The sequence below is a fragment of the Saccoglossus kowalevskii genome, chromosome 11 (assembly GCF_978046115.1).
Source record: "Saccoglossus kowalevskii chromosome 11, keSacKowa6.1, whole genome shotgun sequence".
In the NCBI taxonomy this organism is placed as follows: Eukaryota; Metazoa; Hemichordata; class Enteropneusta; family Harrimaniidae; genus Saccoglossus; species Saccoglossus kowalevskii.
Window position 1 is genome coordinate 32828772 of NC_140651.1, and position 19032 is coordinate 32847803.

General features: G+C 33.2%; 1 protein-coding gene and 1 long non-coding RNA gene across 2 annotated transcripts in view; both read left to right on the plus strand.

The window, feature by feature from the left end:
- Positions 1-15265, plus strand: part of LOC100372706 (uncharacterized) — a 37927-nt gene extending 22662 nt beyond the window's left edge. The window contains exons 19-27 of the mRNA XM_085505348.1: positions 3579-3648; positions 5301-5408; positions 5921-6030; positions 6691-6805; positions 7337-7474; positions 8338-8528; positions 8846-9137; positions 9949-10110; positions 10697-15265. Coding sequence (XP_085361474.1) covers positions 3579-3648; positions 5301-5408; positions 5921-6030; positions 6691-6805; positions 7337-7474; positions 8338-8528; positions 8846-9137; positions 9949-10110; positions 10697-10846 — 1336 coding nt within the window. The 3' untranslated portion in view covers positions 10847-15265. The remainder of the gene's footprint in view (positions 1-3578; positions 3649-5300; positions 5409-5920; positions 6031-6690; positions 6806-7336; positions 7475-8337; positions 8529-8845; positions 9138-9948; positions 10111-10696) is intronic.
- Positions 6-1057, plus strand: LOC146737154 (uncharacterized). The gene is made up of 2 exons (XR_014930973.1): positions 6-235; positions 894-1057. It is a non-coding gene; the product is annotated as an uncharacterized LOC146737154 (long non-coding RNA).
- Positions 15266-19032: the final 3767 nt, after the last annotated feature.

Below are 19032 nucleotides of genomic sequence, written 5' to 3' on the forward strand. Positions count from 1 at the left end.
ACCCATCAGCCTCATTCCCAACTTGATACTGGAATTCTCATTTTTTTGATGTATTTAAAGTTTTTTACCCGGATCGTTTTAACCATTTCAATAAATAGTTATAGACTATAATTGATTATGCGAAATTACTGCATTTTTGGTGGTTTTTGGCCTACTCCTCTCACTGTTATGTTAGAATTACTGCGAGAGTGCCTCCTATGGATTGTCAACATGGCGGCTCACAAAGTTACGTTCGGTAAGTCCTTTTTTTTTTACGTTTTACACACAAAAAAAGCAATTTTTAGAAAATAACGTTCGATTTCTTCAATTGTTGGCGCCTTTTTTGTTGCAATAATGCTGGTCGTGAAAATGAAAAACGTAATTTTGTTGGGGATTTCGAGAGCTTTACAACGATATGTAGATCGACCATATACACGTTATGTCCCTCATAGGAGTAGTGAATAAAGTGTCGTAATGTATTTTGTCATTAATTTGCATACCATATATTCACTATTGAGATACTATGGGTATAGGGATAAAATGAACATTTTCCATATATCTGTTTTTGATACCAATGCATTTCATTCGTTTCTCTCAATATTATTTTCTGACATATTATTCATAATAAATTATGTAATATTAAAGTGAGAATATACTAAATATAGTTAATAACAAATGATTTTCAAAAAAATGTGCCACGCACCCTCCACTTGCCCCATTTCACCAGTAAACGTGACACACATTGATGTGTTTGAAGTTGAAGAATTAATACCTAGAAAATAGTGTCATTACAAATTTGACAATTTAGGCTGACTTTAGAATAGTTTTACCAAGTGTAAATAATAATTTATTATTATGACAGATTTTTTATATTAAATATTGAGATTAGTAATGCATCTTGTGTTTTGTTTCAGATCTTTTGTGCTGAACTTACCATGGACAGTTTGCATGTGACGAGTGATACCTGGCTTGATTTTATATACAACATGGAGATGTGATGCACATAGTGTGCATTTGTATTCCTTGTGTGTGCCAAATAAAATTTCAAAATGTGATTCAGCAGAATCCAACAAATTCACTTCAATGTGTTCAGTGTATTTAATTTCAAATGCTAGTGAAGCTGTTTCAAGTTTCTTCTCAAGTTTGTTAAGATCATCCTTTTTAGTAACTTGAAGTAACTTTGCTGAATGATTTGCTTCATTAATTTCAACCTTGGTATCAAATTGGTCGACCAGTTTTGTTTCATATTGCTTCACATCATGTTTTTGATCTTCAGATAACTTCGCAAACTTTTGTATAAATTCCAGTTGTTGGTCGATCTTTTGAGCCTTGTTGAAGAGCTCGACAATTAGTTTACCCACGTTTCACAATTTAGCATGAAGGTGATCCATAGTGTATTCATTTATGGGGTCATACTTTATAAGAGGATGATTCCTCTGACCATTACTTTTTTCTTCTGCCCATGAATTCATATCCGCAAGAGTGATAGACATATCCCATTCATGATTTGGATTGTGACATTTATGAACTGTAGCCAAACATAAATTGCAGAAAAAAATGGTACTCTTTCTCTGCAAGACCAAACTTTTATACTTTTCATCTCCTTCCAGTTTTCTACAGTATTTCATCCCCTTTATACCATGTTGGGCAAATTTTTCAGTGCATGCCAGAACAGGAAGAATATCAACTTATATCAGTGCATCACTCTCTGGGGCATTTATAATGGCAAATGGAATGCGGCTTGCATCAGAAGACTGTGGATTTGGATTTCTCCATACTTCATTACCATTATATTTTATCAGACGTATAGCACCACTGATGGCAAATACTTTGAAATTTTGGGACACTCCCTTGAAATCTTGGAAAGTGTGGCCACCCTCACCTACAACTATTTCTAACTTCTGTCTCTCATTTTCATCATCAAGGTCATAATCCAATTTGTTTTCAGTCAATATGTTGAGGACACTTCTCCAAACCAGGCCTTCAATATCATGAACAAACCAGCCCTTTTTATTTTGAGAGGGAGTTTCTGACACCATATTGTGGAACCATTTCAAATTATTTCACAAAGTGGTTAATCTGAGAATTCTTGAAACATTGTCTTGTGTTCTCAGAGATTTCTCTAAACCATCATTGTCAGATTCAGATCGACCGCCCCCTAGATGGATAAATATGTGTTCTGCTTCAGAATCATTCCATAATTTAGTGTCATTTGTAGTCTGATCTAATTTCTGGGAAGATGGTGCTGCTAATAAAGCCAATTTAACAGAAGGAGGCAGAATATCTGATGTAATGGCTTCCTTGAAAAATGATACAGATAATACTGATTTGGCAAATGCTTTATCTTTATTTAATCGTAATTGCCAAAGGGCACTCTCATCAAATCCAGACAACTTTTCACCTACTGCCTGGTGCTGATTTAAGATTTTACTGATGTAGGCTCGACTCCCAGTGGCTTTCTTAAAAATTGCTGATCTTTTCATGCTAAATAGAACTGCAAGAGAGACTTCCAAATATTTCTTTGAATCATCCCATTCGTGACCCTTTAAATTTTCCAGCAAATTTCTCACTACTTGTCTTACTTGAGATGGCCCTTTTTGAATGATCAAATCGGAAAGTTGCCCTATTTCATTAGCAACGAGCGATCTCGCCTTCATCAGCTTAAATCTGTGAAAAGCATGGCTGGCAATAGAGCTTGCCGTCATTCCCATAACGAACAAATCATTCGACGCGATAGCATAAAATCGCCTACAAACTATTTGAAGTGAGCACATCGTTTTATCTTTCTCGAACTGTGAACTACCGTCAGCACTGTCATTAAAAAAGCAACAAAACCCGAATATTAGAGTCAAAATCTCGGAAGAAAGATCAGAAAGCGAACGACCTTGTGTGCCGACGGACAACATCGGCGATCGAGTGAACAGTTGAAGCCAATTTCCCACGTAATTTTGCGGCTAAACTTGCCTGCTTGACTCTTTTGGATGCTCTTGGCATGATTGTGTAGGAATACGTCCAGAAAATGTGATATTGGTACAATAAATCGCACGATAAGCACATGGAAGGCAAACCCGGAAACAACTCACGAGCTAAAAACGGTTTTTGCGCAGAACGATGCCAGAATTTCAGTTCTGCGCATAGCAATATGCGTTGGTACAGAACGTGCTGAATTCTGGGTAAAACCTCGTACCGTGGCTTGTGACTGGGAAAAAATGAGCATAGATAGCAGAATCACAAAAGCATAAATCTCAATGGCTTTGAAATTTGGTGTAAAATATTGTATCTGGTAGCAATCCACATGCAACATTTTACACCAAATTTTGTCCTATTATGTGGTATTTTAAAAAAGGACATTATATTAAGAAATACAATGATGTAAATAAACCCCAAAATGTTTATACGCTTTTGAGTCTGGTATGGAATGAGCTTATTCAGAAAAATAGAATATTCAAAATTTGTCTGATTGATCTCTCACATACACAGCCGACGATGCTCTGTTAATGTTGCTGTCTATAATTACCAGACATGGCACATATTTAATGCCTTAGTCATTCATACCTGCAATGCTATAATTTCTAAACTTTGTCTTTTTTTCTTCCCAGAATGCTGCAGGACATTTTAAAAACTAGACTAATGGTGAAGAAATCTCTGAAAGAAAACAAAGGAAACAAGGTAACATCACACATAAAATAAGTACTGAGAAATAATTCTAAACTCATAGTTGCTGTCGACATAGGAAGTAAAGTAAGCAAATAACATCGAATAAACGGCAAGGTAAAGACTATGTCTAATTATAGTAAACACGTACTGCGTGCGTGACTCGAACCGGCGCTCGCGTACGGCACCTAATCGCCTAGCTTCACGTCACTACACGTCTTCCCCTCGGCCACCGGGCATCCCCAAAAAAGGATGCTTAATAACCGAGCTTATTACGTGCAGAGAACGTGAAACCCGTCCACGCGATCCGCGCCACACAGCGTGGCCAGAATGCGGCAAAGGCCTTCAGATCTGGCTGTAGTAGGATGGTGAAAGTAATGGTACAGCATTGTAACAGTGAATAAGTACTGAGAAATAATTCTAAACTCATAGTTGCTGTCGACATAGGAAGTAAAGTAAGCAAATAACACCGAATAAATGGCAAGGTAAAGACTATGTCTAATTATAGTAAACACGTACTGCGTGCGTGACTCGAACCGGCGCTCGCGTACGGCACCTAATCGCCTAGCTCCACGTCACTACACGTCTTCCCAGATCTGAAGGCCTTTGCCGCATTCTGGCCACGCTGTGTGGCGCGGATCGCGTGGACGGGTTGCACGTTCTCTGCACGTAATAAGCTCGGTTATTAAGCATCCTTTATATAGGTACTACATGTAGACCTCTCTCAGATTTGTTCATTTCATGATCATATCTTTAATTCTCTAATTTTGGTGAATATTTTTGTCATTTTTGGTAAAAAGTGATATTTTCAACTTCTTAATAAAAACCGCAAGTCCAATTGCTTTGATATTACATATATAGGTACTACATGTGTATCTCTCTCAGATTTGTTCATTTTGTAATGATATCTTCAATTCTCTAACTTTGGTGAATATTTTTGTCATTTTTTGGTAAAAAGTTATATTTTCGACTTCTTGTTAAAAACCGCAAGTCCAATTGCTTTGATATTACCTATATAGATACTACATGTGAATCACTCTCAGATTTGTTCATTTTGTAATGATATCTTTAATTTTCTAATTTTGTTGAATATTTTTGTCATTTTTGGTAAAAAGTGATATTTTCGACTTCTTGTTAAAAACCACAAGTCCAATTGCTTTGATATTACATATATAGGTACTACATGTGGACCACTCTCAAATTTGTTCATTTCATGATGATATCTTTAATTTTCTAATTTTGGTGAATATTTTTGTCATTTTTGGTAAAAAGTGATATTTTCGACTTCTTGTTAAAAACCACAAGTCCAATTGCTTTGATATTACATATATAGGTACTACATGTGGACCACTCTCAAATTTGTTCATTTCATGATGATATCTTTAATTTTCTAATTTTGGTGAATATTTTTGTCATTTTTGGTAAAATGTGATATTTTCTTGTTAAAAACCACAATCATTTATGGTTAAAAATTATATTTTTGAATTTTTGTTGAAAACAGCAAGTCCCATTGCATTGATACTATACATATTGTTCATTTTCTAATGATATCTTCTGTTCTTTAATTGAAATGTGCATTGCTAACAGCGGAGCTATCTCAGTCGAGAGGCTGCTTGTTTAATGTGTGCTGTTGTATCTAAAGTATCAATGAATTAACTCATTCACAGGGTTTAGAAAGACTGCTAAATGCTCGTCAGCTTGGATTGAAATTAATTGCTAATGTGACATATGGTTATACCTCTGCTAATTTCTCTGGTAGGATGCCATTGATTGAGGTAAGACAATGAAATCACTAATGTCCATAAGTGAAAAATTTGAACAAAATTATGATGAATAAATAAATTATAAGAAAATTGTGCTGACTAAGATGACCAAGAGAGAGAAGATAGTGACTTGGAGAAAAAAAAATGTGCACTGAGTAAAATGTGAATAAGAAAAAAATCCTGTGATTGGGTCAAATGACTGAAAAAAAGATGTATTAATTATAAAACAGTTGCTCTTTTAATAGATAAAAGCATAAATTAAAATGTTACTAAATCATCCTGCAAAAAAAGTGTAGGGCAAAACTATGAAGGTTTTTAATGGTCTTGCTGTAACTTTGAAAAGAGTTGTTTTTACTACCTGCTTGAAGAACTGATATTTTCCTCCCAACATTTTATGACGATCTCTCGTGAAAATAAATTAACTTTTATTTGTGTTTTCATGAGTTGCTGACTCTCGGCTCAATCTCCCTTGTTAATGTGTTCACATAATTAATTATAACTGAGACCATTGTAATTGTTTTCAGATTGGTGACAGTGTTGTAAGAAAAGGACGTGAAACTCTAGAAAGAGCCATACAGCTGGTAGAAAACACACCAAAATGGGGAGCTAAAGTTGTCTATGGAGATACTGATAGGTAATCATCTCATTTTTCCTGAGGTACCAGTCAGGGTCAATTTAGGCATTGAGAAAAACTGAAAAGCTTCTAAAAAAGCATTTAATTGTAAATACTGTGGAATACTTTATTTTCGCTAGAATTAATTTTCGCTGAAAAGGCTTTTTGGGCATTCTGTATGGAATTTATTTTCACTCATTTTTGATGAGTTGAATGTGAAATATAGCAAAAAAAGTATATTCGCTGGATTTTATTTTCACTGAATCATCCTTTCAGTGAAAATTGTGAAAATAAATTCCAAGCGAAAATAAAGTATTCTATAGTACTTTATTTTCGCTTGGAATTTATTTTTGCTATTTTCGCGGAAGAGATAATTTCAGCGAAAATTAATTCCAGCGAAAATGAAGTATTCCACAGTATTCTACAGTATAAAGCATACTTGCTTAAGGAGAAGGGGGATAATTTGGGTAAGCATATAAATATTTTGGGTCACTGTTTTCTTAATACACCAACATATACATATGAGCTTGGGGGCTATCACTATATTCAACTTTTTCATTATTAACAATATAAACCCCACATAATTTTGTTATTAAATGCCCTTCTCACTGAGCATGGACATGAGGACATTACTGTGCTACAATATCATGTTATTATAGCTTAAACTTATTTTGTCTATAGTATGTTTGTGTTGTTGAAAGGTCGAAGTAAAGATGAAGCCTTCAAGATTGGACACGAAATAGCAGCTAAAGTGACAGCCGATAATCCAAAACCTGTGAAGCTAAAATTTGAAAAGGTATTTAGTAGTTTCATTGCTATCTCTTGAGGTTTGATACTGAATCTAAACGTGGCATATAGTCGGTATCCATGATACGTAAAATTTGGCTAGTGTGAAATGAGGATCACATGTGAATTGATGGAGTTGAGTGAATTGTAGTATGATCACAAATTGCAAGAGAAATCTATATTTTTGCAAATTGGTGAGTCTATGAAGTCAAAGGTTCACATTCTCTCAGACTGTTTTAGGTAGTGTTGGTGCATATTCGCGAAGCGAGTATTACATACATTCTGAATGCGGCAATTTTTTAGTTATTTTCCGTTTACTATCTCAAAAATTTTCAAGCATCCATTGCAGTCTGTGATGCTAATTGTTAGAACTACATCTACGCTATCACATTTTTGATACAAACTCTTTTTATGCAGTTCGTGATTTGAAAAAAATATCTTCAATCTGTGTAATTCAATGACAGCAGTAACTCAGCAACACATCAAGCATGTGATGTGATGTATTATCAGGATGTTGATTTGAGTCATGTTTGTTTTCCAGGTATATTTACCCTGTGTTCTACAAACAAAGAAGAGATATGTTGGCTATAGTTATGAGACTGAAGATCAGAAGGAACCTGTCTTTGATGCCAAGGGTATTGAGACAGTTAGAAGAGATGCTTGTCAAGCTGTTGCCAAGGTAATAAGACACAGCAAATTTGTTTCTTCATTCCTATATACAGTTTTGTAAAAAAAATATAGGCTGTCTACTGTTGTAAGTGTTTAAATTTTTGTCCTTTGATTTAATAGATATATTCACTAGGTTTAAATGCAATAGTTTGTAATAGAAACAGTATATGCTTGCATTTATTTAACTTAGTGACAAAACAACTTTCATTTTGATTCATTCTATCACGATGTACGACAATTGATATACTGGTAAATAAACACAATTTCAGGGGAATTGTCGAAGTAATTTCTGAATCATTTATCTGTGAAGCATTGTAATTGAAACATGCAATATTTGTTATTCGCTTTATTCATTTCGTTTTATACAAGTTCAATAATACTGTATTCTGACTTATACATGTTGCAAAATACGGATTCTGAAGTGGGACGACGACATAAATGCGAACGTGGTAGAAACCACCACAGTGTGTTCTTTTGTTTCAATTTTTATATTCATCCAATTAGAAGTTTTCCCACTAATTTTCTTACACGGTCAAGAGTTTATCGATGTATATCAAGGGCATACTGCCAATTCTGTATCATTCTTACAATTTGTGTTATATCGTTGATATCCAGTTGTAAGTCTACGGATTGCCAGCGGGTTTTCTGTTAGTGAATAAATTCTGAATTTTTATTAAGTCGTTCTTCTGTGGTGATTGGTGCTGGTTGTGTAGCAGATAATTTTGCATACTATATTTCGTTATATTTCCATAACCGCAACGTATTGTTCCCACAGGAATATGGCTTGTTTTTAGTCAATGTTATCTGAAATGTTTCATTTCTGTATAGTGTTTATCTACTATGCTTCAAACTTAAATTCTCTTAAATTGGCAGATCCTGGAGAGGTCGTTAAAACTACTGTTCAATACAAAAGATGTGTCGCAAGTAAAGAAGTTTGTACAGCATCAGTTTCAGAAGATATCTGAAGGCCGTGTTGGAATGCAGGATTTGATATTTGCTAAGGAGTACCGTGGCATGGCAGGGTATAGGCCTGGTGCATGTGTACCTGCACTGGAAATATCCAAGTAAGTAACAGTAACACCTTATCTGCAAATGCTATCTGAGTTCTCAATTATTATTAAAATTAAAAGACAAATTATTATTGTGTTAGAAAAGTGCATTAAAATTTGTTTTGATTCTTGAATGACATTTTATTCCCTATTTTGGCTGTTGCTAATTGAAAACAATGTGAATAACATTCAAGTTTTGTTGGATACCAAATAAGCTATTGTAATTTCCAGTATTTCTCAATGTCAAGCTTAAACATTTGTCTCATGTTTGCTGGAATATGGTTATTTATATATACCACCTTTATAAATCTGATTACTCTGTTTATTTCCAGACGTTTGCTATCTGTAGACCGTTGTGCAGAGCCCAGAGTCGGTGAGAGAGTTCCGTATGTTATTGTATATGGAAGCCCAGGTTTACCTTTAATACAGCTGGTGAGAAGACCTGTGGAAGTTTTACAGGACAGTAATTTACGATTAAATGCAACATACTATATAAGTAAACAGATTCTTCCGCCATTAAATCGGGTGTTTTCTATGATGGGGATTGATGTGAACACTTGGTATAGTGAATTGCCAAAAGTCATGAAAGTACCTTCTTTTAGTGGACAGACGTCACTCCGAAAGGTATTGTCAAATGTATAATTTGTATTGCTTTGAATGATTTTTACTAAGACTAGACATACTGTTTTACTTTCGTACATTCAACCTGTTAAATTACAATAAATTGTCAGATTTGTATAGTTACTGTTTTGTTAAGATGTTGCAATAATTGAGTTTACAGTGATTGAACAACCACAATGAATACTAGAATATGTATAGTAAGGTAACTAAGGTAAACTTTTGAAAAATACCACCAGAGATGAGCTGATTAAACATAACCAAAAATCAACCAAAGCCTTTCCCTACATTAGATTTGTATTCTGCTTCAAATGAAAAAGTCGCATCAATTAAATGACAAAGAACAAATAAAACAGAAGTGGTTTAACCTAATACTTGAGAAGCAATCTCTGATCTCCCACCAAGCTTAACCCTCTGAGCACCAAAGTCAACTTCAGGCACCATCCACAAAATAGTTCTATTTATAGTCTGCTGTTTTCTACATTTTTATCAAAAATTGAGATTGAATGCAGTGAAAATTACAGAAAATGACAAATTTATCTGAATTTAAGCAGGAACAAAAATTTGGCACTCAAAGGTATAAACTGTACTCTGGTGCCGATACATAAACTATAGTTTGAAATTATTTTGTGACCCAAAGTTTTGTTGTCAGATTTTTACATGGCCCATCACAAGCAATAACTCAGCAAAGTTTCGGAAAATTCCTGTCTAAGGTGTTTTAATTTGGAGCATCCTTATCATACACAGTGCATCCAGGTACAATGCATTCTTTAGTCTCTATATTCTTACCTAATAGTTTTTATAATTGTCTATTTAGGGTACTATATCCCAGTACTTCAATGCCATGAATTGTCCAGTATGCGGTGAATTAACTCAACAATTGTTGTGCAGCACATGTCAGACAGACCCTCAGAGAGTCACAGTGGTGTTGAATACAAAGATACATGAATGGGATCAGAATTACTACAATTTATCTAAGGTAATGCATCTATCAATCAAAATCTTTTATTTGTGGAAAAGTTTATACGTCATAATCGTATTCTACCTCTACAGTATTCTCTTGTCAAAATTTGCCAAATATTAGCAAGCAAGTTTCAAGATTCATTTTTCTACACTGTTGTATTACTTGAGTAGATGACTTGTCATATTTCACATGAGACCACTGAATTCCAAATTAATTCTCTAATTTTGATGAATATTTTTGTCATTTTTGGTAAAAACTGATATTCTCTACTGCATGTCTGATAGGTGGACCTCTCTCATATTTTGTGATAATATCTTCAATTCTCTAATTTTGATGAATATTTTTATAATTTTTGGTAAAAAGTGATATTGTTGACTTCTTGTTAAAAACTGCAAGTCTGATTGCTTTGATATTATACATTTAGGCACCTCAGGTGGACTTCTAATTGAAAAGTGCATTGGTAACAGCGGAGCTATCTCAGCCAAGAGGCTGCTTGTTTTTCCTCAAGTTTCCCTGATTTCCTGCTCTTCCCTCCGCGCCAATTTTTAATGTAGGTGACTCCTTTCAGCAACAATTAATAATTAACTGTTCTTCTTTGCAGATCTGCTATAACTGTTGTGGAAGCAATGATCCTACTCTTGTATGTGTATCAATGGATTGTCCTGTGCTCTTCAAAATATCCAAAGCTAACAGAGATATATTAAAATCAGAAAATCTACGCGAACTACAAACAAGCATGCTGGAGTTTTGAAGTGCCCTCTGGTGTCCTGCTGGGAAATTGGGAGAGACTGATTTGTTATTCAGAATTTCTGCATCAAACCTTCTTCTGTTGCCGCCATCAGACTTAGACAGTGACAATATAGCCTTCCATGACAATACTGCAGAATTATGTTTACCTCATTGAAATTTGCTGACAAGTTTATGCAACAATAAATTCAAATCAGTCTTTTGTCTTGTACTTACTGAAATATAATGTTGTCATATGTACATGCATGGTGCTGCCTGGTACTGCCAATTTGTTTATGGACAGTAAGTTTTTTATCTCAATTTCTACTAAATGGATTCCACTTGGATACCTACAACAGTACAACAAAATAAATAATGCATGATTCTTGCGTTGTTTTACAACGACCTCTTTGTGGCAATTCACTAATTTGTAGAAAACCACGGATTTCATCGAGGGATCTATGTTTCAATAATTTTAGGATTAAAGTTCTCTTGATATTTCTTATTTTCTGTTTTTGAGATTTTCTAGGGAACTTGGAAAAAGAAAGTTCCAAATGTTTATACTTGAATCCATGTCAACAGTCAGTGTTTTTAGTAGGTAACTGGCGCTATGGAGATCAATGTATAAACCACCAGCGATAGGATTATCATGATGGTCATTGTCCAGTCGTGGAATGGCTTAGTTCATCAGATCTAACCTTGTTATAATAAACACCTTTATAATGAATTTTCGTAACAAACCCAGAGTATTATGTGCTTATATAGTGAACACTTCACTATAACAAACTAAATAAAACTAAACTAGCTAAAGCATCTGCGCATGTGACAGACGTCCATACCGGGTCGCTGTTTACAAACAAGCATCTACCCATGAGCCTTTCTGTTTTGAGTGTGCGTTGTTATTGTCGCGTGGGACTCGATTTCCACACATGCTAGTTTACAATATGATTTGTAACCCCCTAACTGGGTTTATAATAAAGTGCCTATCAACTGTGCCTCATTTGACTCTCTGATGTAGTTGCTGAGGAGGGAAAACTAGTTCACAATGATTCTGATCAAAGTCTCTATATTGAAATGTGAAAGTCATTGTAGCATCATGTTTCACTAAAAATAATTTTTGGTTATTGTGAATGAATCATTAGTTTGATTGTGTGCACAGTTTTAAGACGAGATATGTTCCAAGAGTCTGTATTTCACTTTTCTCTAAATTTGTAATCCTGATAGAACTGCAATAGTGTAGCCAAAGTTGAATTATATATTAACATCCCAATCGGGTGGTCAGACTTTGCAGTAATTTAGTCATTGTACATCAATCTCTGTCTATTAAACATGTTGAACGTGTCTCTTGGAAACATTACAACTGTGTAGATTTGTATACACTGATTGGTTCTACTGACTTTCACATTACCATTAGTAAATTTATCTAATCAATATGCGAGTGCAAAAACTGCTTTAATTTCACGATTGACAAATAAAAATCATAAAATTTTGTTGTAATTTCAGTGACTTTCACAAAAAATTGTTTTCATGAATGCCATAAAATATTAAATTACAAAAATTCTAAAAATATGAAAATGAAGCAGTTTACAGTATTATTAAAACTACTTATAAAGTATGCATGATGCAATTAAAAAAAGTCACTTGAATTTCTGTGGTATCAGCAAATAAGTCATAATGAAAGGTGTTGGTCTTTGTGTAGTTATACATTCAATTTCATATGAAAATGTTGTGTAAATAGTTTTAATTTCTTGAGACAAATTATGGAAATCTCAAAATATTGTAGCAGTGACTAATTGTCTGGTGTCCTATGACATGGAAGGCCAGTGACATTCACAATAATTTGTTTTCTTGAATGCCATAAAATCCTGCAATGAAAATGAAGGAGTTTTCCCAACATTTTATTTACGTACATCTTACATTGGACCAATTGTGACACATTACAACAACCACTGCTGTTCATAATGTGTTGAATACCATAGTGTTGATTTGTTAGTGTGTAGTTATCCAATAATTTACTTAGTAAGGGCTATGTTAAATTGATGTTTATCTCAACAGTAATTTATCTAATTTAAATTTCTCTCAGTTCATAACCAAACTTCTGTCCTTGGTAGTTTATGAAAATGTGCAAAATATTAATTCTTTTTATTCTCTCTAATTTACACCATTTTGGTAAATTTGAAATAATGTGACTGACATACCAGAGTAAATTATTGGCTGAATCTGAGTACTGTAAAATCTGTATTAGAAGTTGTGGCTTCTATTAAAATGGTACAATTCAACTTCTATTAGAGCATCTACACATATGTACACATGTGTACAAATGTTTGGTTCTCAATTGTTCAAAAAGAATGAGAGCAACTTATATTAGAAATGTGGCTTTTATCTAATACAGATTTTATGGTACTTCTATGAAATCATGCACATGTTTTCACTTAGGAAATATTAACATATGTCTGTTCTTACTCAACTGTCATTCTCGGAATCTCTTTTTAAATGTTATGTTTTTTGAATGACAATTGTTTTATGACAAATAATAGTCATAAAACCATTGTCATTCAAAATTGATACAAAAATGGATTTCTTGTGCCATATATATTTTGTTTCAAACTTTACACAATTTATAAAAATCGCATTGGACACAGTGCAATGACTGTAGCACTTACACTTATTTTTATAAAAAAAAGGGGTTATCAATTTACTGTGAGTGATGGTGTTAAAAGGTTTAATTTTATGGATATATTTATTTTATCTTGGCAGTTCTTCGAATAGAATTGGTTCTCCCAAAATAATTGACTCTTTTGCATTTGTATTGTAAATATTTTGTTAATTTTTGATTTGTACAAATAGTTTTGTAATTTGTATAGTGTTTTATCAATTTCTCTATATTTATAACAAGTATGTACATATCTGTTCTGAAGATGAGTAATTCTCCTGCTAAATATTTTCATTTTATTTCTGTAGAGAAATATTAAAAAGTTATTCATGCATTTCTGATCAATGTAAGAATTGATAAAAAAAAGTTATCTTGTGGATTATGAAAATTATTTATAATCAAAATTGACCTAAAATTAGTTCAAATGATAATTATTAAATATAAATTGTGTTGAAGTGTAAACTATAAACATTCTTTGAACTTGATCCATGGTGGTATGAGAAATGTGTTAAATCTGCAAACAGTGGCTGACAGTCATTCTTTGTTAAATACCTGTAGTCAGTCTAATTGATTGATTAATTTGAAACTAATTAAATATAATTTTTTATAAATGAAAACCTTAGAATCGTCTAAAGAAGTTGTTCAAACCCACCAACAAACTTAATTTTCTGCTTTTATGAAAAGCTAGGGGGACTTTTATATGAATATGTCACATTTTAAACTACCTAAGATGGTAGTTGAAAGTACCAAATTGTGAATACCAGCATGAGGTCAAAAGTAATGTCCTAATAATAGCTGGCTAATCTGGTAGTGTGAATATTGATTACTATGGTAATGTTCTGCCTACCAAGTTTCTATTTTTACAATAGAAATTTTCCATTGTTTTGAAAACTTTCTTGAAGCAAGTGTAAATACCCATTTTGACTGCAGGAGCTGATTATGGACCACATAGTCTGAAAAAATATTTTTGGTCTGACGCTTTTTTCTTGTTATAACCATGCTATTTATTGTTGTGTTCAAATTAAAATTGTTTGCAACAAAGAATTCTACCTATATTGTAAAATGTAACTCATTTTTTGTCTGTAAAATTTAGTTTTCATTGAAGTTTACAACTTTCAGAAAAAATATGAAAGTTAAAATATACAAGTACTAGATAATATGAGGTTGAATTAATTTTGTTTTCAGTGCATAGTCATTATGGATATTATTCTTTATGTCAAAATTACACAGTACCATTTTCACTGCTAGCAATGATTTGAATCAGTGTTTATTGTGAAATGTTAAAAAATTAGTAATTTTAAAGCTGATTTAACGTGCTTTTCAGATGTCACAATATATAAGTTCAATATTATCAAGGATTGTGTAAAAGTAAATATAAATGAGAATGATAATTAGTTTTTGTAAATGTTTTGGTGACCGCACCATATTGTAAGCATTTTTATTTGTTTATGGTATTGAGGAAATGTAATTTATTTGTTCAAATTGTTTTTTTCTTTGTATTTTCAGCTTTGGTAAATGGTATAACTATCATCAAATTATTCAACTTTTTTCTTTCATTCTCTGTTCATTTCTTCCATTTTCTACTTTTGTGATATCAATATTGGGTGATTGGTTAGTATTTTTGATTTCTTTTTGTTTTATTTGTGAGTTCAGTGGTATTGAGTTAAATTAAACTCAATTTCTGAATATTTTGTACTTTTTTTAAAGAAAATGGGAAATTTGTATTGTAGCTGAATCTGTAATGTAAGTTGTTGTTTTTAAACAAGGAAATAAAATATGGTTATTAAATAATTTGTCTGCCGGAAAGTAATTAGTCCTCGTTCGGAATCATATCTCAGAATCCCTTGTATTTTATGTGGGACATATGCACATGCAGTGGTTTAGTAATTCGATTCAAAACGGCCGACTGGCAGCCATCTTGTTTTTTGAAAATGTTTTATTTTGGACATGCTTTGTCAGTCGTCATTCAAACTTGGTACATAGATTAAACATGTTAGGATACATGTCCATGACGATTTATTTCGCAATTGGATCAAAGACGGTCGACTTGCAGGCATCTTGTTTTTTAGCTCCGCTGTCGACTTTGTCGAGCGGAGCTTATCATATGAGTGATTGTCCGACGTCCGTGTCAATGTTTTACTTTTTCGACTTCTTCTTGAAAACTACAAGCCTGAATGCTTTGATACTTGTTGTATATGTACCTTGGGTAACCTCTCTCAGATTTGTTCATTTCGTGATGATATCTTCAATTCTCTAATTTTGGTGAATATTTTTGTCATTTTTGGTAGAAAGTGATATTTTCGACTTCTTGTTAAAAACCAAAAGTTCAATTGCTTTGATATTACATATATAGATACTACATGTAGACCTTTCTCAGATTTGTTCATTTCGTGATGATATCTTCAATTCTCTAATTTTGGTTAATATTTTTGTCATTTTTGGTAGAAAGTGATATTTTCGACTTCTTGTTAAAAACTGTAAGTCCGATCGCTTTGATACTATACATATTGTTCATTTTCTAATGATGTCTTCAGTTCTTTAATTGAAATGTGCATTGCTAACAGCGGAGCTATTTCAGCCAATAGGCTGCTTGTTTTTTTATGCGGTATGTTGTACGTGCCCTGTCAGTTTTCATTCAAATTTGGCACATACATGTACTTTATAAATGTTAGAATGCATGTCCATGACAATTTGTTTCAAAATCTGGTCAAGGATGGCCAATTGACAGCCATCTGACTTTTTGGCCTTACTACTATATTTCCACAATTTATGTACCATTCTCATTTGTATTTGGCACATACATCATACATATCAGTGTGTTTCATAATCAGATCAAAGATGGCTGAATAACGGCTGTTTTTATTTTTGGCCATATTACTACTACACAGAACACGTGTTTTGATGTAAATAAACAATCTGTTGTATACGCCACTTAGAACTCAAGTTTCAAGGACACGCTCGCGACAACCCCTCCGCTTTAATATGATAACCACAAAGAGAACTTTCAAAAATTTAACCGGGACTGTGTCATTTTCAATGACTTGTTTTTTAAATAAGTCTGTCTTGATTGTAGAGCTTCTTGCAATTCGTAAATGACATTGAACGCTACATATTTATACCACATGAATTATCGTTTCAGTCATTCTTTGAACAATATTGTTTATATATATGCATTCCCACCATTCCAGTTGGTTTATACTGTACTAGAAAAAAAATATGATTGTCATGATGGCCTTGGTTTATACTTGTCTCTTGTCATTGATAGCAGCCAGGCTGACACGGGGCCACTGGGTTCTCCCCATGAATCTTTCCCAACTACACATGCTCTCTAGCAATTGGCAGCTAACTTTTTTTAGCAGAGTGTCTGACAATACTGCAAACCTCGTCATGAAATCACCATTTAATTTTGAGTATGAATTTCTGTGATTGGTGTGGTCAGAAACTGAGCAGATTCATTAGAATCTCTCGCCTACTACTATTGAGGGATACAGGGTTAGCCCAGAGCCAGTTGTCTGTGTTTTCACTGATGTGTACCAAGGAATTAATACATTGATTATCTGATTTAGTTTTGAAGGTCTAAACAGACTGGGCTTTCTGTTTGCTGGTCAATGAGTTTGTGGTCGACCAGTTCGAAAAAAACATAGTGCGACAGAGCAAACAACTAGAGCAGGAGAGCTCCTTACTTTTCTTGCCTCTGAGATATAAATTTTCAATTTGCTTTTTGACTCCCATGTGCGAAGCACACAATGGGAGTCTTTGCAGTTAGTGTGTCTGTGTGTCCGTCTGTTCCACTGCTATCTCAAGAACCATACTTTGGTTTTTGGTGAAACCTGGTGCATAGATGCTCTGGACCTATGCGCAGATTTGATTAGTTTTTAGTAAAAATCTGTGCATATTAATTACCTAATTTGCATGATAGTTAGACAATTTTTAGCTGTTCCATGACTTTTCTACTGATATCTGAACAACAAATCATTGGATTTTGATGAAACTCGGCACATAGATGCTCTGAACTAATGATAAGTTTTTGATAAAAATCTGTGCATATTAATTTTTTTTTTTACTGATATACTAAACATGGCATTTCAATGAAATTTGGTACATAAATGTCATAGGACACTGCACAGACCTGATGGTTGTTAGGGTAATATCTGTACATATTAGTTACCTAATTTGCATAATTAATTAATTCAGACCATACTTTTTTTTATTCCTTGTTTCTCGAGTTTTTATAAATCAATTTTTTTGAGGAGGGTGGAAAAAAATTAAAATTAATTCTTTTTTTTTCTCCCATTAGATTTGTGTGATTCTCAAAGAACTGTAAGTGAGATCATTGATAGAAGAGAAGAAATGAAATAAAATTTTATTCCATGTATAATCTTGTTTCTCATCCGCGCGAGACTTCGGTACTTTGATCATGATACTCCCACGAAAATACAACTTGGATTTGTTATACGGCGGGCGGTAAATATGTGCGCATATTAATCTCCTAATTTGCATAATTAGTAAATTTTCAGCTTTTCCACGGATTTCTCAAGTACTAATCATCACATTTCAATGAAACTTGATACATAGATTTTCTAGGACTATGCAGAGACTTGATTAGTTTTAGGGTAAATAATTGTGCATATTAATTACCTAATTTGCATAATTAATTTTCAGCTTTTCCACTGATATCTTGAGTACTAATCATCAGATTTCAATGAATCTAGAACTATGCAGAGACCTAATTCGTTTTTGGTAAATATTTATGCATTTTAATCACCTAATTTGCATAATTAACCAATTTTCAACTTTCACACTGATATCTCAAGTACTAATCATCACATTCAAAACGTTGTACATGGATACTGTAGGACAATAGACATACCTATTTAATTGTGGGTTAAAATCTGTACATATTAATTACCTAACCAATTTATGCTATTACACTGATATCCATTTCAATGAAACTTAGTACAAAGATGCTCTAGGACAATGTACAAATCTGATTATTTGGATACTTGCAGATGAGTGCGACTTGTTCCCTCAAAAATGTTGCCATGGATCGATCAGATTACGCACTTTAGAAAAACAGCCTTATATATATGAGCTATTATTGATCAGATGTAGTGTTTTTGCAAATGCACATATTGGAATGTTATGAAATATTAATTATTTATTAGTCGGTAATCACAAAAAGAAATACGCACTGCGTTTAATGAAAGATAATTTGATATTAATAGGATATTTATTATATTTTAAATGCACTGATGTATTAAGAAAACAGTACTTCCATATTTTAAATAGTCATTGAGTTAGTTTGTTTTTTTTATTAATATTTATAAGTGAAAATAATTAGCAGCTAAATATGTAACCTTACTATATTTTCCCCTGATAAAACTTGTATAAATCATGTAAAATATATGTTTTCCTTTCAAAGGCTTACTGAAAACATCTTATAAAGTACACAATACCTTTGCTACACCTACATACGTTTTTAAAACTTGAATAATTGATAAATTGCTGCGGATAGTGATAGTGCTGATTCAACCATAGCAAAAAGTATATAAAATATT